The 26,898-nt window shown below is 36.8% G+C and overlaps 1 protein-coding gene across 2 annotated transcripts in view; it reads right to left on the bottom strand.

The window, feature by feature from the left end:
- The window catches only part of LOC139686973 (voltage-dependent calcium channel subunit alpha-2/delta-2-like), an 89,369-nt gene that overhangs the window by 45,184 nt on the left and 17,287 nt on the right, over positions 1 to 26,898 (bottom strand). For both annotated transcript variants that reach the window (XM_071584015.1, XM_071584016.1), the window contains exons 3-4: positions 18,745 to 18,858; positions 14,606 to 14,801 (exon numbers count right to left, since the gene is read on the bottom strand). In XM_071584015.1, the coding sequence (XP_071440116.1) occupies positions 14,606 to 14,801; positions 18,745 to 18,858 (310 nt within the window). The remainder of the gene's footprint in view (positions 1 to 14,605; positions 14,802 to 18,744; positions 18,859 to 26,898) is intronic.

Here is a 26,898-nt window from a genome sequence, read left to right as displayed (position 1 = left end):
TACAATACCCTGGAACAATGATGGTGAGAGGTATTCCGCAAACTCCAGATGGTTAACAGGCAAGTCGCTGCCAGATAGAACAAGGGAAGTTTCAAAAACGGCTTCGCAGTGGGGGACAAGGCCATCACCTGTACGCAACCTCTAAGCTCAGATGGCAAGAGGGAGTCCTTCAAGAGACCAGTCAGCATTGCCAAATTACCCTCCCCTGTGACTGTTGATTTTAAAGACTCAATACCAAGCAACGTTTTTCAATGCGCACATGTATTCAAACTGAAAATAGGCAGAGAGAGGGGTGAAGTGAATGCTAAAAGAACAAGGAGCAATCTAATTACAACAATGAGGCTGAGGGAAGGCCTTTTTTCTTCCTATTCCTATTATTTAGTATATTTAGGTTCTCAAATCATATGGATCAAGTCCATGACTGCTGCACTGAAAAAAGGCAACAAGCAAATTATCCCACGGCCCTCTTGGCTGTGTATTTTCATCTGCAGTGGGATTGCGAACAAAGGGGAGGTGGATTAGCCATGTTTGATGGCTGAAAGTAGCTTTTGATGTCACAAAAGAAGGTGAAGGAGGGGGAGCACTGGGTTATGACCTCACCTCCCTATGCCCCCATGGTTGAGAGCAGATGCATAATGAATGGAGCAAGGAGAATATAGTCCCTTTGTCCTTGTAAGCAAGAGTACTTACCTGGGCCAAAGATGAATTTAAATACAGTTCACATTAAAAAGAGTGTCAATATCATTTTTGCCATCCTGACCTAAGGTGCACACTTCTGCTGTGACCTGCAGTGATGAGTGTTTCAGAATGAAACCCCTGAGAATGTTGCGGTTGTGTGTTTCTGTCAGGGGACTGTATCTGGAAGTTGGGGGTAAAATTTGGCTATTAAGTAATTTGCTGGGGTGATTGTGTGCACTCCTAGCATTGGACAATGCCAGAGAAGAAGCACGCTGTACCATGATTTCTGCAGCAACATTACCATAAATGTCCACAAATGCTGGCCGTAGGATCATATTATCCCATATTACATATAGGTAGTTTTTCTTCCTTAAATGCTTCTTAAGTGCACTGAAACGCTTCAAAGGCTTGGCATTAATTTTGAAATGAAATTGAATCATATATTTTCATCACTCATACTGAAATACATTTAGACTGCAGCAAGCATTTGCACTTATTATTTCCATCAAACATTCATATGGGAGAGGGTAACTCAAGATGATGCACAACAAAGGAGAATATATCACATGCAACATACAGGGCGACCATAAATGAATTCTAATGTTTGCTTTTTGGGTGGTGAATACCTCTCCATAAATATTATGAAACAAAGGCAATTATAAACTTCTACTATAAGGGATTAGGGACGTTGTGGAATTATAGTGCTTCACTTTTTTATGGCTTTTGTTTATTTCATGATAAATGAATAATATTTCATGAAGTTTTCTCGGGTCTTCCACCAGGTCAGGGGTTCTATATTGGCCAACGTTTCTATGCACAAGTCGGGCATCGAAACATTGGCCAGTATAGAACCCCTGACCCGGTGGAAGACCTGAGAAAACTTCATGAAGCAAATACGTAGGCAAAGCACTAGATCTTAAAACAATAATAATTTATCAAATGGTATGCTAGCATAATGCTAGTATTCATTTTGCAGCTCATATATTAAAAAGGAATTTTGTTGGAGAGAAAATTTTTTCAAAACTTAAAGATTGTATATTTCTTTTATGTGATTTTATAAAACTGAATTAAATGAATATGCATGTATTACATTTTAGAGGATCATAAAACATCATGTTTGATTGTATCGATACAAGTCTTCAAGCATCAATACATCCTAGGATGAAAAGCTAGAATTCAAATAGTCACCACAGATGTTGCTTGGCACGCTCATTTGGGAGGAACTAAATATTTGCAAAAAATCTGTTTAACTTCCACTGCAACTACCCATGAATGCACCCAATGAAGGGCTCTCCCCATCACCAGAAATTGCCACCCTCTCCTCTCCTAACCATAAGAGCTCCCCCTTTTATATGTCCTCAAAAGTACATAAAGTTAACAGTCCCGGATGCCCTAGTATAAACTCGTCTATTTGAAGACATCTCCACACCAATTCACCTTTACATGCAACCATTTGTCACATCACTCAATTCCTTAATCAAAATTTTCTGCCGCCACCATCCCAATCCTTAGTAATGCTTACTCCTCAATACATCCATCCCACATATAGAACGCCTAGAATCTATCCACTATTACCTTGCAGAGCACCTCACACTTAACATTCCCTCTACCAACTTTCTCATCTGCCTGGCAGAAAGAGGATAAATGAAAAATTCCCTAACCTAAAATGAAAAATTCTTCCATCTGATTGAAGGGACCACTATAGGTACTCGCATTGCCCCTTCTCATGCCTATTTTTTTATGGGTCACCATGAAAATACCTTCCTTCGAAACCAAAATATCTCATCCCTCGTCTGGACCCATTATATTGACAATATTTACCTTCTTTGGCCCCATGGACACAACAATCTTCTAGCACTTTTACTGGCAATTTCAATTATTCTTCCTTGATTTATTACATATCTTCTAACTTGGAACTCTCTTAAATATTCTTAGACATTGAAATCTACCTCAAGAGTAATATTTTTAACCCTTTGTCTCCACAAAAATGACTAACCATGAATTAGACCTCCATTTCCTCAGTTTTCACCCTTTCCAAACCACAAGCTTCATACCATTTTCACTCTCTATTTGTGGCCACTGCTATTGTATTAATACTCCCTCCCTGCAGCAAAAAATAGATAGCTTCTAACATTCTCTTAGCAAAAGCAGATACCCTGACAAACTCTGATAATCTCAAAATTATCATTACCTATGTCCAAGGTGGTCGTATAATCCATTACCTCTTCAAAGAAATTTACCCCATCACAAAAATAATGAATTCAAATCTATTCTCCTTCCAATATGCAGGTTTTTTTTCTTTCTAATGTCCCACAGCATATTAAGTTGCATGACCTTCTAAAATCCATCAGACCCCCACTTCATCTGGAACCCCTCCTCCATACTCCTCAACCTGCCCAAGGTGTAAATGCTGCCCTTTCTTCTCTTTCACAAATTCTTTTTCTGAACAAAACTTAAATACCCCTTGTGCTTCAAAAAATATAATATACTGCCTCCATTGTAACTTCTGCCCCTGTACTAGTGCAAGTGAATGTACCACCACCCTCTACATCCATTTCAACAATTATTCCACACCCTCTCCCACATTCCCCAATTACCAAATTTAAAAAAAACTGCTTCCATCATTAAATTCTTAGACAACTTCTTTACAGTATCAGTAATAGAATAATAATCTACTTCCACTGTATGTATTAACTGTCACCACCCATTTTTCACTAAAAGCTCTCATCCATACTTACTCTCCATCCACGATCACCAAATTGGTAACAACCCTGACTCTCTTCAGATATTTCTCTGCAATTCACGCAACTCTGTACTTAACTCCAGATCCCCAGACACACTATTAACTAAAATATCCTATAATTCGTCCACATGCCCAAACCTTCCCAAATTAAAAACTAGCACACTATCTCCAATTTCTACATTCATAATTTATTTCCCAGACATTCAGTCCCTCAAATATATTTTCAAAGACCAATCCTCATTCTGATCAACCACAAAATATTGGCCAACCTATTACATACATGTCCTTCTTTCACTTTAATCAACCCACCAATTATTTCATCTTGAATTTCACTGAACCCTTTATCTAAATCCTCCACTACCTTAAATTCACACCAACTCTTTACAATCGACTGAGATATAAAACCGGTCCCATCATCACTACTCCTTTGTTCCATCCACTACCTACTTATTGTCTCTCATCTCATTCTATTTCCTCATGCACCACCAGCAATGTAATTTAACAATTGAATTTCAAACTCTGCCTCTCTTTCTACAGTTGGCAATACATACACCACAGCCCTCAGCATCTGCACAAGCAATCAATGTGCCTCCTTCAACCTTTCTTTCATCAGCCTCTCCACCAGTTCCCAAACATGCCTCCATCTATGATTAAAGCTGTAATCATTGAATTGTATTATGATCATTAACGATGTCTCAATTCCTTCCCCCCTCAAGCTATTACAGCTCAAGATCCTAGCAGCATACTTTGTTTTGCTCCGAGGAGCATGGTCAAACTCGGGATTGAACCTTTCCCGCTAGGAGGTATCCTCCCAAATCCTGTCAACTCTCCTTCCTAACACTCTCCCCACTCTTCCCCAACATTTGACCTCCCATCAACCATGCTCTTATTTTTCTCCCTTCTTGTGAAAGAGATGGTTTTGTATCCGAGATATTATAAACATTAAATTGTGTCCTTTTTTGTGCCTTGTGCCAGAATCATGCAAACAAAAGTACTTACATGTATTCACATTTATCAACAATGTTATATGTATGTTTTCATGTGCTATGTGCAGAGAACTCTCACTAATCCGGACCATATGGAACTGGTGGTAGTCCAGATTGTGTGAAATCCAGACTATCCAGGATTTGAACAAGTAAGCCCATGTGAACTTTCCCCTGTCCAATTCTATGCACTGTTGATCATTGGTGACTTTCAACAACTCCATATGACCCCTTAGATCCCTAAGTGTAATATAGGATCATTTCAATATTAAATAATTCTATTTAGATAAAATGCATTGCTGATGTTCTTCAAAAATTAAGTCAGTAGTGATTCAATTGATGTAGAGAATAGCAGTAGAGGAGTGGTAGCAGATAAGTGGAAGCACAGCAGTGCTGCCTCTTGGGATCATTTAATAAGCTACAAGCAGTACATGCCAGATTCTGTCCAAATCAGTAAGAAATTAATTTACTCACACACACACATATGCACAATAAACATTTTTATTGTGGTTGCTACTTAAAGCTTTTCCATGAGCATTAAATTAAATTTGTTCTCATGTACATTCATCACCTAGCATTGACTCAGTTTAGTATACTTTTATTTTATCAATAGACAGTTATCATTAAACAATGTATTAAATCACTCAAATAGTTATGAATATTAAAATTCAATTTAACTCTGATTCCTTAACAATAATCTAGAGTAATCCTCTACCTAGTATAAAGTTCTTGTAAACCATATGTGAACAATAAACATAAACTTTTTTCCACAGAATAAAGTTCAAATGAAGTCACCTAATTAGGTGTCATAGCCCAAAATGCAGATGATCGACAGGGCTTAACAATATTACTTCAACTTTGATTTCAAGGCACCCATCAAAACTTCAATAATCCAAACTCCCCTTTGATAAAATTTACCTCTAGATGTAATAACTACAAGAAATCCTGTTAAGCCTATTTATTTAGAAATATCACCTTATTATAAAGGTACTTCACAATATTTGAGGAAACATCAAAATACTAGTGGTACTATTTTGTTTTCTTGTTCATGCAGTGCCAAACAGGTAAGAATTTAATTCAAACATGCAAACAGCCAAGTAGAAAGGTGAAGTCTATTGCGCTATCAACAAGCAAACAACAGAGGAACAGACATACCGTGCCACCAGACCACTTTGTAGCGAGGCCCCATCCCTACAACAGAGACACACAGCAATTCATATTCTGAGACAACGGAGGCATAAGGCAGTTTCCTGCACAGATTTCATACCCTAATGTAGATGGGATGTATTAAAATTGAACAAGCCTACTAAGTTTATGAGCATTAGGGAAAAACATTTTATTCAGGCAAGCTTTTACAATAACAACAGTTGAACACAAAAGCATTCATTAATAATGGTGGTTTGGGGAACATCACATGGTGTTCAAATGTGAGGTGTCTCAAATGACAAAAATCACTAGAGCCACTAAACAAACAGCAAGTCTGGAAAGAGTTTTGTGGAAGTCCATAGGTGGGATTCCTTTACGATCACTCTACAAAAACATGGTGGCACAACTGTCATATGAAACAGATTTCTGATTCTATGACCTAGTTTTATAATGTCTGGTTAAATCTAATCGTTAGTTAATGTTCAGAAATGCAAATTTAACATCATGTGGAGATTGCCAACAAAACCAATTTTATACACAAATAAGATTGCACATTAGTGTAAGTGATCATCGTAACCATAGTAACATTGCCTGCCAGTTATTGAGCCGTTTAAGAGTCAATTAGTGGTGATAAACTGAGTTTTGGCCTTAACTGGAGGTAAGATTTAACCTTCAGCTTAACATGACATTATAAAACCTGGCCTATTTAAACTTGATTAAGAAGGTTTTCTAAACTGATAGTGTTGGATATAAATTAAGTGGGATAACCATAATGGCCTATCAGAATAAAACAAGTTTGACTAATGGGTAATCAAGTTTTGATTTGGGAATTTGAACATCATAACCTAAATCTTAAGAAAGATGGCATTACTTATTCACCACTAGTTTTGGCTGCTACTATTGCCATGTCTCCATCCCGATGATAAAGAGAATAAAATTGAAGAAATCACAGAGTTACTCACCTATATGGGCATGCGAAAAATGGCATTCAATGAAAAATGCATGTCATGAAAGTGTGTAAACATTTCAGATTTGGGGAGTTAAAAGTTACTGCTAATGAGTATTTAAAGGGACTTGGCTCATAATGAAAAGCCTAAATTCTAGACCACTGATGAAAGGAAGAAATAATTATTCAAGAAAAGTTTATAAAGAAATATCCACTTTATCAGAGTCAAAAGAATTACTAAGCCAAAATGTTGAAATAAAATTGGAAAAATTGATGGCTAATGATACTCTAAGATAAATTGTAATATGCAATGGTTGGCAAGTTAAATGTTGGATAGATAAAGGCTAGAACATTCGATTTGACCATCAACATGCAAAGTAACAGTTCAAAAAAGTGGAAGGGGGCAAATTGCATACATAGTTTATTGGAAGTACCATGCTAAAAGGACAAAAAAGTTTATTTTTATCATAAAATAAAACAACTTATTGCTATTTCTGAGGAATGTTTTTGACGCACACCTAACTTGCAATGCTGAACTAACTTAAATCCTTTGTCAATCATATGTGTCCAATGCCGTGTCCAATTGCCCTAAGCATAGTTTTCTTTTAAAGTTAATGGACTTTCTCCTTAATAATACTGTCACTGTAAGCATCTGCTTTTCAGAATATATTTAGTTTTGGACCGTGGTAGACAGAAAAAATGTGTTATCAGGAGAAAATCATTAAACTTATTCCTCAGAATAATATTTTCTTCTTTGTTGAAAACAAAATATATCATAAAATTAATACACAGATCAATTCGCCTAACCATATTCACCTATGTAGCCAATTCAATTAGAAATTCACAATACACTATGCCTTCAAACCAACTGTGAACCATAAAAATTAACTTTTTATCATGCCACTCCAGCTCAGGTTTTGAAAATCAATTACCACCTTCAAGTCCAATTGACAATGAGAAATTCTCATAAATGGACAAACAATATGAGAATTAGTCAGAGAGGTGAAATCCCTCACGCTCATGGACATTCATTTCATATAGGTAACTAAACAGGCCATTAAGTATCCCATTTCTGCCTAAATCTTAAAATTTCAAATTTCAAAATTCAATGCATTAAGAAGAGCTATGATTAACAAAAAATGCCCCGGGCCATATTGTTTGGCAGGGAGAGGGGTAGAAGAATGATGGAGCAAGCAATCACAGACATCAATTGCCAACAGTCCCTCACTCAGGATTGTGGAACACAGTGACCCTTGTGAGTTGAAAACGCACATGCATTCAGGGTTTACGAGGACGAATTCCTGCAGAGGTGACCCACCAATCGTGCTAGAATAAATAAAATGGGGGAAGAAAAAGATAATATAAAATTTTCGCTCACACCCTCCCTCTCAGGATTGTGTAGCACAGAGATCCTTGCTAGTCGCAATCACACATGCACAAATGGGGTTTATGAGTAGAAACACCAATGCCAGGGACCCACCAATTGCACTGAAATTAATTAGAAAATAAATGGTAATAAACAAAAGACTTACCTAGATATGCATACATGCTCCATCAGTCGCACTAAAAATCACATGTGAACCAGTCACTCACACAAAGAGGGTTTTCAAGGGAAACTCGTTTGCTAGTGACCCGCCAATTATTCTGCCAGGTGCACTAACAATCACACAAGAACACACCGAAGGAAGAGAAGTGCCCATAAAAAACTGAAACCAGGTGATTCATCTGCAAAGCAATCCCCTCCTATACAGGATAGGGAATGAGGAGAGGTAATAGGAGTCATTGTAGCGATATGGGGAGCATCCGTGAAGAAGTGATGCTTGTTCATTGGCTGAAAACACATGCAGATGTGCAACAGAAATATGTATATATATATATGTATGTATGTATATGTATATATATGTATGTGTGTGTGTCTTTGTGTGTGTATATACACACACACACACACACACACACACACACACACACACACACACACACACACACACACACACACACACATATATATATATATATATATATATATATATATATATATATATATATATATATATATATATATATATATAAGTGTGTGTGTGTGTATGTGTGCGTGTCTTTGTGTGTGTATACACACACACACACATATATATACTACCTCGATCAAAAAGTTCCCGGAATAACCACCGTGTGGCGCTCCCATCGTTCCGATTTGAGTTCTGTTTTTTTGTTAAATTGGTACATCTGTTGTTGATATTCCCTTTAAATCTTAGTGTCATAACTTGACATTTGCAAAAGTTACATAGCCAAGAGTACATCTATCTCTGTGTGTGTTGGCGATTTTTTACAATTTCAGAAATGGATTTAAATTTGCAACTACGAACTTGTATTAAATTTTGCGTAAAAAACGGATTTAGTGGCGCACGGACGTTGGAAATGTTGGAAAAGTGTTTCGGCAACGATTCTCTAAAAAAAAACGGTCGTTTACCAGTGGCACGAGCGGTTCAGAAGTGGTCGTGAGTCAATCGAAGATGATGAACGCAGTGGCAGACCATCGACATCGAAAGTCGGTGAAAAAATTGATAAAGTAAAAGAAATGTTGGTCAATAACCGCAAATTAACCATCAGAGAAATAGCGGAGGACTTGAACATTGCCTATGGATCCGCCCAAGACATTGTGGTTAATGATTTGGGTTTCCGTCGTGTAGCAGCAAAGTTGGTGCCAAAAGACCTCAATTTCATGCAAAAAAGAGACCGTGTTGACGTCGCAAAAGACATGATTTGCGATCCCACATTCATCAAAAGGATCATTACTGGAGACGAGACGTGGGTTTATGAGTACGACACGCAATCCAGACATCAGGCAAGTGAATGGCGTTCACCAAATGAGCCGAGACCAAAAAAACCACGTCGTTTTCAGTCAAAAAAGAAGGCAATGCTGACGGTTTTCATGGATTACAACGGTGTAGTGCATCATGAATTTTTGCCAGAAGGCCAGACAGTAAACAAAGAGTATTATTTGGGCGTTATGAGACGTTTGCGTGAAGCAATTCGCCGAAAGAGACCAGAAATGTGGGCAGAAAACTCGTGGATTTTGCACCATGATAACGCACCGTCGCACAGTGCTATCATTATTCGTAATTTTTTGACGAAAAATGCAACAAATACCATCCAACAGCCACCGAATTCACCTGATTTGGCTCCCTGTGACTTCTTTCTGTTCAATCGAGTTAAAAAACCATTACGGGGAACGCGTTTTAGCAGCCGAGAGGAAGTAATGGAAAAATCGCAGGAAGCACTGATGGACATACCGAAAACCGAATATAAAAAATGTTTCGAGGATTGGATCAAGCGCTGGCATAAGTGTGTTGCAGTCGATGGGGATTACTTTGAAGGGGACAATATAGATTTAGATGAATAAACTTGTATTTTTAATTTTCTGAATAAATTCCGGGAAATTTTTGATCAAGGAGGAAAAAGTGATAATAGTAGGGGCTGGAAATGCTGGATGGAAGGAGAAGGAGTGGAAAGGTTTGTGAGGGTAAGAGTTGGGAGAGGGATTTTTAGAAGTGAAGGAATAATATGGAAGGTGTTGGGAGTGGAGGGGGGATGAAAATTATGTGAAGATCGAGGTAATGAATGCCTAATATTAATATCTGGGTAATTGCAGGGATTCAGGAGCCAGATAAATGCCTGCTCTAGTGTTTTGAGTTTGAGTGGAGGGCCAGAGGGTGGAAGGGATGCCTGCGTGAGGCCTGTATGAGCTCTGCGGTTTATTGATTCTAATATTGAAGGGTGTGGTACGCTGTCCCATATAAAAGGCAGGGCATAGTTGGCACTTCAGAAGGTAAACTATATTGCTGGAAAAATGATTGAGTACATGAGGAGTAGGGAATTGGTAGGAGAGAGTTAACTAGCGGGTGGAAGAGAACGCCATATACGCCATTAAAACTTGGTATCATATTTCGAGGCCCATGAGGTGCACTATGATGCATAAGATGCCCTATGATTTTTCAGGTTAGAATTTATGAAAAATTCTTGGATCAGATCGAAAAGTATTTCAATGTTAACACTTTATAGGAGGAAAATAGAATTGTTACATTAAAAAAATTAACAACCATAGAAACCATTATTCATCATTGAATTCCAGGAACTTGCCATAACTGCTCCTAAAATCATGTACACGGTTATGTTCACTGTGGAATTCTATAAGCTACCTTTCATATTGAAGTGATAGTTTCTGTGTTATTGTAGTTCTGGTATGCACGCAGAGACCTTTCTCTTCATGAATACTCTACATAATAACATTTCCAGAAAAAAATTGGCAATAGACATAACTATCACTGATTTTCTTGCTTGAGTTACAACCATTTTTGTTAAGACAGTACACCTATAATTCCAGTGTCTCATCCAGCTCACAACATGTTCCTTTGGCCATTTAGGAGCACATGAACATTAAGTTTTTTTTACTACCATCTGTATTCTCTAAATCAATTTACTGCTTCCACCATTCTACCACCATCTTCTCAGTCGCAAGTGGGCCAAAATGCCTTTTAGCTGCTCGTTTTCTTGTTCTGAAGTGTAGTTCACAACTTCAAGTTTAAATGCAATAATGTAGGACATTCTTTTCTCTTTTGATCCCATGCGGTTATTCTCATGGTAACTTTTTATTCAACACTTAGTTTCAGTATGTAAAAGATACACACTAATTGAAAGGAACATATTAGACATTGAACGACAAAATCATACTACTTACAGTTGAGTGCCTGTGGATTCCAAGTTTACCACAAGGGATAAAATGCTCAAGCTTAGGGACAACATTTCCATTAGCCTAATACGCATAAGTTTTGTAACATATGAGATGAAACTAAATGCCCTACATTGTATAAATATATGATTTAGTTGGGAATTTTTGAGGAAGTACTGTTAAGGAATTATGTAAAAGCTCTTTCACTTACTAATGGTTATTATCAAAATATGTCACAAAGACATTCATTGTCTATGACTGTAGAGTGAAAAAATACTTTACAGAAAGTATTTTTCCATGCAAATTGGTTTGGGACTTATAGAACAAAGTCATACCTTTAAACCCTTAGGCCAGAAGACCCAGACTTTTTTTAGAGCACTTTTTGGAGTAAAAAAAGTGTCTTTTTGGTTTGGAAATACAGTATATGATGACCTAGTTATTTAGCAAGGAGGAAATTATATAGTATACACACTAGGAAAAGGTTACCTCCTTTAAAGCTGTCACTAGGCTTAGGTTTTTAGATAACATAATTAATACAGAGAAGTGCATGAACATTAAAATCATACATGGAATATAGCAGGAAACGTGGTAAATTATGCAAATAGTAAATTATTGAACAGCTAATTAATTAGTCGCAGTACAAAAATAAAAAATGTGTAAGACTTTTATTAGGCCAGTTGTTACCTATGGAAGTGAAACATTGGCAATTGAAAAAAAGGGGCAAGAAGGGCTGAGGAAATTTGAAAAAAATCATACATTGTGTCTATGGCCCAATTAAAGAAATCAGTACTTGAAGTATAAGGTGCAACCAGTAAATAAATTAAATTTGAAAACATGAGGATTAGTAAGAATGATAAAATCTCTGTGAAAAAAATGATTAGGTCAAATAGAAAGAATGGCAAAGTAACAAATGCCAAATAAAACCGTGAAGGCCGAGAAGTATAGAAATGAGAAGAGGGCTCGACCTAGGAGGAGATGAATGAGGAAGACATTTTGGATGTTCTTAAAAGGATGGGAATGAGAGGGTATGAGGATCCAAATAGATGCATTAATAATAATCGATAATGATTAATAATTATTAATAATAATTAATAATAATTAATAATTATTAATAATGATAATTAATAATAATTAATAACAATTAATAACAATTAATGATAATTAATGACAATTAATAATAATTAATAATAATTAATAATAATTAATAATAATTAATAATAATTAATAATAATTAATAATAATTGATAATAATAGATACAAATTGATAATAATTAATAATAATTAATAATAATTAATAATAATTAATAATAATTAATAATAATTAATAATAATTAATAATAATTAATAATAATTAATAATAATTAATAATAATTAATAATAATTAATAATAATTAATAATAATTAATAATAATTAATAATAATTAATAATAATTAATAATAATAGATACAAATTGATAATAATTAATAATAATTAATAATAATAATAATAATTTTTATGCTAAAGGGAAAGATGGTGTCTTGAGAGAATGAGTTCATTCCATTTGGATATGGAAAATAGTGTCTCTTTATTTAAACTGCACCTCTTATATATGAAAAACTTAAAAAAACAAGGAAGTCATGAAGGAGGAAAGTCTGTGGGAGGAAAGTCTGTGGAAGTCTGTGCCGGAGGAAAGACAAAAAATGGTAGCGCGGTGGATAACAAGCTATCAATTATTAATTCCTCAATTTATAAAAGATTTTCTGAGACCAGAGGAATTCTTTAGTGCAAAATACCCAGAAATGTACAGTAGCGGTCCATGGCAGGAGCATCTTCACTTCAATCAGAAGATTTCCATTTCATGGTCAGCCATCCATGGTTTCAGAAATTCAAGACACAAAATAACATTTGGCAGTAGAAACTAACTGAACATATTTACAAGAGTACACTGAATATATTAGCACATTTATTTACCATTACTTAATTTCATATTTTCTCTTGGAGGAAATTGGTGGGAAATTCCATGCATAAAATTGTATTAGCTTGCATGTTGGAGTCTGATGGCACTTAGAGACGTCAGTTGGGTTCACATTCCTTGTCCTTTTAGGTGAATGCAAGCTGAGATTATGTATAAAAAGAATTCAAGGAGTGTCAATGCTCTTGTATGTGTAAGTTTTAAATTTCAAGGTAATATCCAATATCATCTGAATATAACTCCTGATCAAGATGGGCACATGGAGAATACATAAAAAGTTGGCAAGTACATGAAGAACAAAGGTGTAAACCTTTAGGAATAAGACCCAAAAAAGTATCCGGTAAGTGCATTATAATTATTGGAATTATTTTTTTAAATTGGTATTTGTGAAAGTACAACCACAGAACTAATATACTGAAAAACTTAAATGCTCCATCAGGAAATTACTGACTAACTGGCAATATCTTTGGCTATGCTTACAGGAGAGAGATTCCTCAAGTCCTTGCTATTCCCTTTATGTATATTATTATTCCCACTGTAGTGTTCCCTTGTATTACTCTCACAGCAAAAGAATGTTGAACGAGCAGTTGGACCACGTTATATTTACCTCAGAGAGCACCAGGTTTAGTGAAATCCAGTAATGATGGTCAAATATTATATGACAATAGGGGCTAATCTTTATTCGCATCATTTAAGTAAAAAACTTGTTGACATATCATCTGTTAGAAAATTTTTTATCCCAAATATGAAACATGGTCTTTATATCCTACGATTCTTATAACACAGGGAACCCCTAAAACTCTTCAATGTTTTACATTTGGATATATCATTAATTATTGCAATATAAACTTTCACTGTATAACTGAGTAAAATCCAAAGGAGCGATTATCAATGTATTCAAATGACATGATAAGACAATCAACAAAAAAAGTAATGATGGTGAGTTGTAGTTTATCATCAGTGCATTTAGAGGCCATTGGAAAACACTTTGTATGCCTCTTGGGATGAAATTTCCTTTCTGAACCCAGTGTAAATCTATTGACTGAACATTGTAACATAACAATGCAGTAAAATGAAACTCAAACATATTTATTGTTCTGTAGCAAGAAACCCCAGTTCAAAAATTCAATAAAATATGTCATGAAATTCATAGAGAATAAAAGCAGATGAAGATATAGTTCTAAAAAAATCATAGCAGAATTGCTCTTCTCAGTTATGTATACTCATTACAGGTAGGTATAGGTCCTATTAAAACCATATTTCACTTTCATTTCAAAATCACATTACATACACTTGGCTTTGGCATACTTTTCTTTAGTCAAAACAACATTAGCTGGATTCAAATCTTCCTAAGAACAAAGCCTAAGTGCCATGAGGAGCTCTGAAAAAAACTTGCAAAGTGATAAGCATTTAGATAGTTGAATAACTTACATCCTTCATAGATTTCCAGAGGTATATGTACACCTGATTCATCAAAGCTCACATTCTGCATAAACCTTGGACTATACTGCAGGCGCTCATCATACTTCTTGACTTCTTTCATGTTCATGAATTTCACATCATCCAAGGAGAGGGCAGGGTTCTCTCTGTGATCTGCCACTGCGCTCTCAGCAGCTTTCACCAACCTCTGTCATGAGGATCAGAATTTGGGCACATCAGTCACTTTCATTGAGGCTAAATCGTTTTAGCAGAGTATTTACAGAGTGTCACATATATTTTGCATCCTACAGAAACAAAACAATAGATAATAAAACAAAGGTATCAATTCAACTTTTACACACATGAGCTTTCGATGGTTGGGTGGCAGCCAACATTCATCAAATGTGATTGGCTTACGATCTCCCTGGAAGGACTAAACAAATCAGAAAATATGATCTTTGCTCAGGATGCTCATAATTCAAAGCATGCAATGATATCTGACTGGATTGAAAAGTAACATTTAGTGAATCCCAATTTTTTTTCAAGCCATATTTTATGCAGCCAATAAGAAAAAATTTAAAATATGAGGAACAACTTATACTGAGTTAATACTGATATACCTGCATTGTTGAGTATGTCCAGGGAGTGAATGAGAAAATGACCAGTTGCTTTTAAAATCATCCAAGATTTCTATGACAAAAACGCACGTGGGGAGACTGAAGAAAATGAGGAGACTGCCACTGACCACTACTGTGACCAGGTGTAGTGCAGCAAAAGACCTTTTGACCCTTTTCCATTTACTATTATAATTGGAGGAAAAACTTATTCAACTAGCATTACACAGTAAAAAAACATGGAATTTTTTTAACTTAGGAAGTTAACTTAGTTACATGAAATCGGACACAATTTCAGTATACCACACTTCAACGCTGAAAATACTTTTGTGTTTTCAGTAAAGGGATCATCGCAGATTGAGTTTGTATTGAGATGATATACTTGAGATGAGAAAGGTTGTACAGTCTACCTTCTTAAAAAGAGGGAAAGACGCCCTATGCTGCTGGAACTTGGCATGAACCACAATCGCAGTTATGCAAATTGGATAACATTAATACGTTTTTACTAAAAAGTTACTCACATATTCTGCATGTATAAAGAACCTTAAGGTGAAATATCCCATCTCATTGCCATTACTGAATTGTTACCTCTTCTACCACAAGACTCGATGAAATGAACTCCAATTTATTAAAGGCCATCTGATGAGCTTGCAATTTTCTTAGACTCTATGGTAAAAATAATGAATGGCTCCAGCTTTATCTGGCATTTGGATGGATATACAAAGTGGATGGTATCCACAGGGATGTCTCTTACTGCTGAAATTCAGGTTACAATCAAAAATAACCAATACCAACCTTTGTATTGACTCTGCCATTGAATTCAGAGAATATAAAGCAGACCATAAAGACAGAACCATCTCCCAAAACAGTGATCCTTAGTTGCCAGAGGGATTGAATTCCACATTCAGTTTTCTGCCATAGTTCTTCCGTGAATATAATTTTAACGAGTACAGTAAATTCAACAAAGCATTTACAATTTATTCTGAATTTGCTCTTCCAACCACTAATAAATTTCCAAAATCATACTGGAATTAAAGGAAGTCATCATGTGATTTGAAAACTATGATCTGCTTCCTCTACGGTCTTTCCCACTGTCATAAATGTCTCATTGACGAGGAAACGTCCTTCACATGCGCTGGCCCCTCCTGCTGTTGGAACACTAGTTTCGGGTGGACTTTCATTACCAATCTCATGGAATTGTTCCAAGGGAAAATCAAGGAAATATTGGGAAAATTAAGGTGTTAGAAAAATTAAAATGTGCAGTCCTGCAAGTGAGTTGGGGATGATATGGGTCGAATTTCGACTTGAGGTACTCCCATTTGATGAAATAGGGAACTACTGACACTATATAGTAGATAATGAGTCAAGTACACTATAATAAGGAAGTGAACTAGTAATTCACAACAGGTCCACATCACTTTAAATATTTCATGTTACTTTAACTCATGATTATTGATATCAGAACACATAGTAATGCATTATTTCTCTTAATTCCAAATATGTGTGGGCATATAGGAACCTGCATGACTGTCAACAATTAGATTGCTGGCCAGATAATTTTGAAAGCTGGCAGGAGTCAGGAACAAAAATTACAGATACATATTCCTTAATTGTGGAATGTGTCCAATAGAAAATTTTGGCTCAGGACAAATTTATCTTCAGGGGAAACAATGGTCACTCATGCTCTAGCTTAGTGTAAAATGAATATAGAAACGACAAAGGCATTTTTTTGTGAGTTGAAAATTGCCGCTCAACAATTGCACTCATCCATGTAGGCTGGGAAATCAATGAGATGAAACCACAATCTTCCACAATTCCGCAATTTAAACAACATTTCATCGATTAAATAAGTAGTTCACTTTATATTTTAGTTATTATACCATTAACAATTATTTTTGTGATAGAAAGGATATCAGTAGTAAACCACATTTTTAATTGAATTAATTCACTTTGAAGTAATCATCATTATAATTATAGTTAAATCATATTTTATCAAGATTAACACACATCTCTTCTACAGTTTGGTGACAATTAAATGTTTTAATTTTTATTCGGCAAAAATATATAGGTTTTCATTTATATTTATCTTGAGCTATTTTTTCAAGATGGTGGCGATAGAAGATGAACAATTTGGGTCACTTTTCTGGTGAACTGAAGAAATCAAGTTTTACACACCATGTAAAATTATTTCTCTAAAAATATTTTCTGAGTTTCTCTATGAAACCTTCTCCTCTTCTACTGTAATAATAATCCTGGTCATGAAGAAACAATAAATTCGTTCTGCATTCCTCAGTATGCACTTCCCAAGCTCACTATACTGCCCCATTGATCCAAGATGTCTTCTTTCAAAGAAACATCAAAGGCCACTTATGGTTTGAACAATACCATACCACCTCACTTGTAACTTCTGCTCCTTTTCTGCATAGGGGCACTACTCAAATGTATCTACAATAATTGTTACTCCACATAATATCCCACATTCCTCCAACACCCTTTTCCTACTCATACTGCTTCCTACAGTCAAACTTTTGATAACAACTTAACTGTAACAATAATAGAAATCCTCCCGGAGTCAGCATGTGGCATTTTTGTGAGGACCTGGCACGCATTTGGCTTCAAAAGGCTTTAGAAATACCCTGCCCAAGCCAAGTGATAGCCAATAGCCACCCTTTCCTCTCCATCTTCCCTCATCTGGTGACCTTCTCAATCTTAAACCAATTCCCTCTCACCTTAACCCCGTGGATGTAATTCCTCTTTATTCGATGAAGGCACACTAAAATATTTCGATTTGATCTCTTTTGGAAAAGTAGCAATGAAATACATTTAAAATACACGCAAGCATTAGAAAGTATTGGAGAAGAGTCACTAATGCTGCCAGTGACAATGACTTCATACACCTTCACCCAAATGCCCTGATAAAATGAAGTCAAAAAGAAATGTGACATCATTATTGAAACTTATCCCTGAAATGCCTTGGGGAATGTTACCCAAAACACATGTTTAGAAGCTCAAAAATAAAAAAGAGAGAGATCTCGAAAGTGAGAAATATCAGTTTCTATTTTATCACAGAAATAGTATGGTGAAAATCAATTATTAATCTGCCAATGACTGATGATGATATGGGAGTTATTTGAGTTAGATAGGTATTCTTATTTGAAGTATGAGGCATAGTTCAAATTGGTCATTGGTACCATTTGATAAATTTGCATTACAAACACCACCCAAAAAATACCATCAATACCATTAGAAAAAGGAAATTAAATGAAAAGGGAAATTTTTATAATATCCATTTTATATGCAAGTGCCCACACACAAATAAAACGAATATGGACATAAAAGTTCCATATTTATTTTCCAATTTATCCCATCATACACACATTTTGCTTACATGCAGTAAAGCATTCTGGGGTGACCTCAGAAACTCTACGAATGTATTCATGTTTGTAGATGATGGTTTGACTTGTGCTATAGAGCTTATCTGTGAAATAAGCCAGTGCACTTGATGAATAAGCAGTCATGAATAATGATATACCATACCTTAACAGCTTCCTCCTTTTTCATGAAAACCTCATTCATTTTTGGTATAACTTCATTCAAAAGCTGCATGCCACGTACTTCCTGTAGTTCCACATTCCTAGAGCTCTTGTAATTCTGAAAGAAATTAAAAACATTATACTCAGCATTATAAACACAGAAAGTGGACTGTGTGTGCCTAGTGCAACACGGCATACATAAACATCTTAGCACTCAAACGCCCACACCAATATAGCAACAATTTCCCACCAAATAATCTAGTGGGAAATTGTTGCTCTCTTTTCTTTATCATTTTTGTATTCCACCACATCATACCTGAAACTGCTCAATTAGTTTTTACCTACAGCATTGGTAGGTATTTTCTTATAGATAAGTTTCAAAATATTCCCACACAAGGTAGATACAGACAAAATATGGAATTTCAGGCCAATTTATGACAGTTATTCCCTACTAATGATTTTTTCCATAATATTCTATCATTGAATATTTCATTTACCCCAGCCGGGCTAATTCATACTCTTCTCTTCTCAAGACTTTAAAGTTCCTTTCTTTGAGATTTTCTCTAATCACATTCATTCTTAATGGATTTCTTGATCCATTTCCCCCCTCTCTCTTAAATCATTCACTGTACTTACATCACATATTCCTGCTGGGTGATTCAACTCTTATCCACTCTCTCAACATGACCCAGGCATGAAGGATCTCAGGTTTTCCCGGCGTATGGTATTCGAGAAGTTCTCTCGGGTTTCCCACCGGGTCAGGTTGCAGTACACCGACGTTTCGATGGCTGACTCTGCCATCGTCTTCAGGGTGAAGTTCAGGGCATAAAAAAGGCCTGGTATTTATACTCTCCGCCAAGGCTCAGGTGTGCCCTGATTGGTCGGAAGCGTTAATGTGATCCGCTACGGCCAATCGGGTGCGGGGCACCCTCTGAACTTCACCCTGAAGACGATGGCAGAGTCGGCCATCGAAACGTCGGTGTACTGCAACCTGACCCGGTGGGAAACTCGAGAGAACTTCTAGAGTGACCCAAGGAGCAAAGCTCACTTTTTTCAAAATTGTCTTTTACAAATCCTAACCACATTCCTTTCTGATCCATTGTACATTCCTCCCTATTTACGTGGACTGAACGTGGATACGCTACTACACTCCGGGGACAAAGGTCAATACAGTGCGTTTCTACACGCGATCTGGCTCTGAAGAAAGCGAAGACGGTGAAATCGGCCAAGGCGATGGCCACGGTTTTTTGGGATGCATGTGGAATCGTCTGCATCGATTACTTTCAAAAAGGACAAAAAATAAATGTAGAGTAAAATGCGTCCTTATTGCACTGGTTGAGCGAAGAAATCTAGTAAAAATGTCCTCGTTTGGCAAAGACAGAGTTATTTACCATCAAGACATTGTACGACGAGTGAACACCTGCGCAGCTTTGATGGCGAAAATTATGTATTAAAGGTTGAATTATTACAAAACACACCATCTTCACCAGTTTTGGCCCTAAGTGACTGTTATTTTCCAACTTGATGAAATTACTCCGTGGAAAACGATTCACGTCGAACAAGATCGTCGCCAGCACAGATATCTATTTTAATTGTCTACCTTCCGATATCCTCTTTTGCGGACGGCTTAAAAAATTTGGAGAAACGCTGGTAAAAATATATCGAGCTGAAAGGAATTTTGTTGAAGACTAAAATAAAATCCACCCAAAATAATTTGTTTTTCTATTTTCCCCAAAGTACGTATTGAACGACCCACTTATATTAAAGTAAGTTCACATGAATGTTCCGGCGCAGAAGAAATTGAAACAATGGCAAGATATATGCATAACATCGACAGGATTGAATTAAGAAAATCGGAGCAAATCAGGTGCTTCAGTCCAGCCCTTACATCCAGTCTTTTCTAGAGCACACACTTACATGCGTACATACGTATCTGACTAAAAGAAACTTGGCTTCAGTAGACCAGTCGTGGGAAAATGTAACGAGAATGTAAGGGATATGAACCTTTCCATCCAATTAGGTGATTCATCCGTAAAAATATTTGTAAGCAATGATAATTTTTTCTTACTTCGTCCTTTATTTCACAGCAGCTACTACGATTCCCTTTTGCTCACACGTTGGACTTGCTTTTGTCGTCCATCATTTTATAGCATTAAACATGCTCATGCACTTCATATCCTTCTAACACTAGAAGCCCCGGTGCAAGAATGATACCTGTACCTCCAAACCCATCGGCGGAGGAAAATACCTGTTTCGCTTGCTTTAGCGTGCTAATAAAGTGACTTCAGGGTACAGTGCATAATATTTCTGCGTTTTTTATGTCAGAAATTAACATTTTATCTGAAAATATTAATACAATTTAAAGTGTATCATGCACCAAGAATATCAAGTGTAGTCGGAAACAATGAAAGTTGACTTTAGTGCAATAGTATTGTTACAATAATTTAAGTGCTAACTACAGCCGAATAAAAGCAGAGATCAAACTTTTTCACGACTTAAAAATATTTACACAATCCGTTCCTGGCATGGATAATGAATACATAATCGGAGGACTGTGTAATAACATCGCCTGCATAGGCCCTCGCGGCGGTTGCAGAAGATGCGTGATTTGTAGAAGAAATACTATTTGGCCGCTGATACCCTTAAAGATGCCAATGTTTGGGGTTGTTCATGGGATTTTCGTTGCGATTGCGTCGAATATACTGCTGACACAACTCAGAGCAACTAGCTACTCATAGCTATTTTTTGTAACAAATGCTCGGTGAGAAAACGAAGAAGGGAAAAACGGCAAACACAGAGTGGCATTACAAAGATGGAAAAATGGAAATTTGCGAGATTGATGGAAAAAGTTGGCGCGTATCGCTAAGCTTCCGGGGTTTCCTACACCCCTCGCCCCCAGTTAAACCCTCCTCTTGAAGCGGCCATGTGCGACGCATCGATCTGCAGTGTTGCCATGCCTCTGCCCTCCAAAAGATATTTTTTGCACGAAAGATAAAAAACGTCATTTTTCATGGCAGATCATCAATTTAAATCCGGTTTTAATCAACTCATGACCGGGGACACGACGAGGAATTGAACGTTTCGTTAATTTTTAAAGTTTGAAAAGTAAAATCCACTGCAATGGTCAAGCTCTGTTGGGTCCTTCCGTCGGCGTGGGGACGGTCCTTCATGAGAATTGGGATTCGAGCGAGCTCAGGCGAAGGGTCGAATTAAACTGTCGCGAGGTTCGACTCTTCTGACGACCGCGAAATACCGACACTAATCGGAACAAGTATTCGAAGAATCTTACAGACGGAATTAATTGGATGAAAGAATACTTGAAGAAGAGGACACCGCTGTGAATAATGAGAAACGACAGTATATAATCAGTTTTGAATTGGACGTCACAGTAAATGACTTGGGAGCAAACAAGACACCAGGGATATATGCCTTCGGAGTTATTAAAAAAATTCAGGAAAATAGATTCTGACAACTATATGCCTTAATATATGATAATAATGTGAGATGAGAAATACGGATTGAATTTAAGATGAATTCCATTAAACTTAAGCCCATAAAAAACAGAAAAATGCAAAAATTTCGAAACGATCAGTCTAACATATATATATATATATATATATATATATATATATATATATATATATATATATATATATATATATATATATATATATATATATATATATATATATATATATATATATATATATATATATATATATACACACACACACACACACACGAGGGTCATCCGGAAAGTAGTACCCGTTCGTGCCGCATGAAGTGCTGACGACGCGAGTAGCCGCTGGACGAGGTCAGATAGCTTCAGTGGCTTGTCTGCCTTCTCTGAGCCAAGTTGCGTGACGCTAGCATTGCCTGTGTTGTTTCTGTGATTGTTTACAATGTTTAAAAAAATTGAGAACGCCGCCAGTTGTGAAGTGAGGGCAGTGATTAAATTCCTCAATGCAAGAAACGTTCGCCCATGTGATATTCATCGCCAATTAAAGGAGGTGTATGGAGACAATGTAATGGACGAGTCGTCTGTTCGGCCGTGGTGTCGCAACTTCAACATGGGGAGGGGGAACACACACGACGATGAGCGTTCGGAGAGACCGTCTGTCATTACAGACCAACTGGTGAGCTCAGTTGACGAATTCGTGAGGAACGATCGGCGCGTCACAATTGATGACATCTGTGAGCATTTTCCCAATGTTTCTCGAACAATTGTTCATGAAATTGTTAAACACCATCTGCATTATGCAAAAATTTGTGCAAGATGGGTCCCTCGCGTATCTCAATGAGCTGGCGGCGAAGGACTATGCAGCAGGAATACAGAAACTTGTCACACGTTATGACAAATGCCTTAATTTGCTTGGAGATTATGTTGAGAAGTAGTTTAAAGTATCCTCTTTCAAATAAAATTTTTTATGTTTGTTAATATTTACTTTCGTGTCTTTATTTCACGAACGGGTACTACTTTCCGGATGACCCTCGTGTGTGTGTGTGTGTATATATATATATATATATATATATATAGACACACATTGAATATTCCGTCGATAATTACGTAAAGAAAATTATAGAGGAAAGCGTTAGTGTATAAACATGTGAGGACCAATTTGGGTTTAGAAGAAGCAGATTGGAGGCTTTTGAAATATTTATTTAATGAACTTTTGGGGTGAGATTGCGACTTCATAGCCCACTCCACCTATCCTATTATGTATAGATATGTACATTCATTGAAGGCAATTTTAAATAGCCAAGCCCTAAGCTGAGGAAAACTCACATAGGCGGGCATTGAACCCATGACCCCAAGGTTGCAAGGCGAGGACATTGCCTCGCCACCGCCGGAAGAAGGGAAGCAGCTCTCGCTCTCAGACTCATTGTAGAAATGAATATTTAGAGAGACCACTCACCTGTATCCCACCTTCATCGCATTCCTTAAAACGGAGAAGACATTGACAACGTCGACTAGAATATGAAGCTATTTCTATATGAAACTGGAATGAATTAAATCGGCAGGAGATTCGAATACGGTCAATATATAGACCAAGAAACAGTGATTAATTGGGTTGAAAGTACGGTACAAGCTAAATTGAAGAGAAAAGTAAAGAAACGTCACTCATTATTGCCTTTGATATTCAATGAGTTAATGGAAAATGCAATGAACGTGATCATGAGGTGATGTATAATTTCAATGAGAGAGGTATTAGGTATACAGTGATTTGTGGAAGACTATACTTGCAGAGAAGAAAGAAGGCCTAACAGGAACACTAACCACTAGAGATAAGGGAATGAAAAAGTGCTAGCACAAACAATGGAGGCAGATCATTAGAAATCATTTTTGTGAAGCATCCATGCGGAAGGACCGACCGCAAGGTTTTAAGTTGGAGGCAATCGAAAGCCGGTGCGGGATGCCAGCGGAAGGAAAGCAAGGTTGATCCCGGCTACTCCCCATGGGTATCAGTAGTTAGCTATATTACTTAGCTCATCATTGATATTTTTTACCACACAATTTCACGGTGTAAATGGTAGCAGAGCGTGGTTTCTAGGAGGGTGTCCAACGTTTTTGCGATGGCTGGTAAACCTCCGTTAGGCACCTCTTGAATTAATGGCATCCTCGAAGCAGATACGATTAAGTTATGAATTGGATGTGAAGGGACGTTCGACGAGATAAGAAAATATTGCGTGGGTGCGTTCGTGAACAAGGCAAAAGCACAGATAAACGCCTGAAGATCTGATAGAAGCCAGTGACAATTACAAGGACCGGGTAGCCATTCTAGATATTAAGACGTTGAAGGTAATTCCTGTCGCAGCGTATCGACCACTGTGATAGGTAAAATGGCGATATTGTCGTCGGTTCTTCGGAGTTAGAACATACGTTTGCTTGCCAATTCCAGTTTATCGAAAGAATGCCGTACTAAATGCTAAAGATTTGGCCTGGGAATGATCTCTCCTGGGTCCTTTGCTATTTTTACTCTACATGGATGGTATGCCAGATTGTACCTACGATGTCAAATCCATTGTTCTTCCGCTCGCGAAGGAAGGGAAAAAATGTCCCACTTTGTTTTTTTTATTAACGTTAATTTATTTATTTTTACTGTATGCTTTTTAAAAAATAAAATGAGAGTAATTTGTCTTGTGCATTATGTAAATTATATAATGGTTGTTGTATATTGACCACTTCAAATCTAAATTTAATAAAACTCAATCAGCTGAGAAATTTGTTTTTTAGTACTAGCCTAAGTATCCTTAAATTTCTTACATTTTCCTTATAATACTACCATTCCAATAAATACTGAAAACAGTCCTGAGCTACAACAAAAGTAGAGTCCACAGTAACGAAAAACTTGGTTTCAAAACATCTTATTGTCAATAAATGTACAAAAAACATTATGCATTAATTTTGGCAATAATCTCTCAGTCAGTTAATCACTGTGATAAGGACCTAAATATTCCTGACAGCGTTAATTTCTTAGGTGCTCAGATTGAATCATCTCTAAAATGGTTGTTGTATATTGGCCACTTAAAATCTATATTGAATAAAACTCTCAATCAGCTGAGACATTTGTTTTTTAGTACTAGCCTGAGTATCCTTAAATGTCTTGATCATCCAAATTTTCAATTCGGATTATCATATGGCATTATATTACGGGGTGGCTCAAGCCATAGCCAAAAGATTTTAAAACTCAGAAGTAGACTATGGGAACTGTTTTAAACTTACCTTTCAGATTCCTACAGGCCTCATTTTCATGAGCTGCAAATTATGCCACCGGCTGCTATTTCTTTATTCAATATAATCTTAATTGTTAATTATAACATGCATATATACAAACAAAATCTAAATATCCATCATCATTGCACACGTACTAAGCTTGAAATACACATTTAAGTAAGATCGTTCAATTGGTGTGGTCATACCACCAAGGAGCCAATTTTTAAAACTGCTTCCTCCAGATTTGAAAGCATCTTCTTCAAATACTTTCAAGCATACTTTAAAGCATACTTCCTTATTAAACCATTGTACTCTGGGGATAAATCTTGTGAATTATGTAAAGACATTTCTAAAATTTGGTTTTGTTAATACTCCAATGTAATGAAAATAACATTTTTTCCTGGGATTAATATTTAAAAAATGCTGTACATCTTTTTATTTTATGATCAAACCATTCTGAAACAGCCCTTGGCGAATAAAGCAATACATAAATAAAGAAATACATTGGGAGGAAGAGCGAGACTTTGATTTTGGGGAAACTAATTTTCGGATTGCCAACAAGTCGTAGGGAACTAAGAATGGCGTTTGGAATGCGAGAAATGTATGAAAATAGACCTGTAGTCAAGGTTGAGATGATTTCTTAACTAAAAGTTACCTTCGTGCAGGCAATGGACGCCAGACACAAGGGTTTCAACTATCTGGACGATATAGTAGTATACAGCAGTCACTTACAGGGCGTAAGGAAGACTAACATTACGATAAACCCCAAACAATGACTATCAACCTAAGGGAGACCCCAGGTATTTCGGATATTGGTGTCCGCCCAGGGCATTAGGGTGGCTCCAAAGTGAGCAGCGGTAGCTAACAAGTTCCCCATACCACGTACTTTGAGAGTGACTAAGCGTCTTGAAGGAGTTTGCAGCTATTATGCGCGGTTCGTTCCATCTTGATCAGCAATTTCAGTCCCGATAAAACACTCGAAGAAAAAGAATAGCTGGTTTGTGCAGAAGCGTGCTGCTAATACTTATCTTCGAAGTCTTAAAAGAAAAAAAATGTTGTCGCATCCAGTATTAAGAATGCCAGATTTTAATCACCACTTCTTATCGCATACATAAGCGTAAAAAATGTTTCTGTGGCAATACCACGGAAGGTTAATAGACTTTAGTCCAACTACGAGCGTTCGAAGGGTGCGGCTGCCAAAGGCTCGTAGCCTTTGCCAGCCGCACCCTTCGAATAGGTCGGAAAAAGTACAAAACATCCGAGGTGGAGCGTCAAGTGGTCGTCTTCGGAGTCCAAAAACTCGGCAATTTTGAAAAGGATCGGGAGAGTTAAGGGCTTTCGTGGTTGGGTCGGAATTCCAACCAATTGCGAAAATTGGGCGATAGATGCCACTAGACCTCTCCACTTACCAACGTTAAGCTCAAAATGTTATTGGAACCGAGA

This window comes from Hetaerina americana, unplaced genomic scaffold (assembly GCF_022747635.1).
Source record: "Hetaerina americana unplaced genomic scaffold, ioHetAmer1.1.p SCAF_16, whole genome shotgun sequence".
NCBI lineage: Eukaryota > Metazoa > Arthropoda > Insecta > Odonata > Calopterygidae > Hetaerina > Hetaerina americana.
This window is presented reverse-complemented; position numbering and strand designations above follow the sequence as displayed.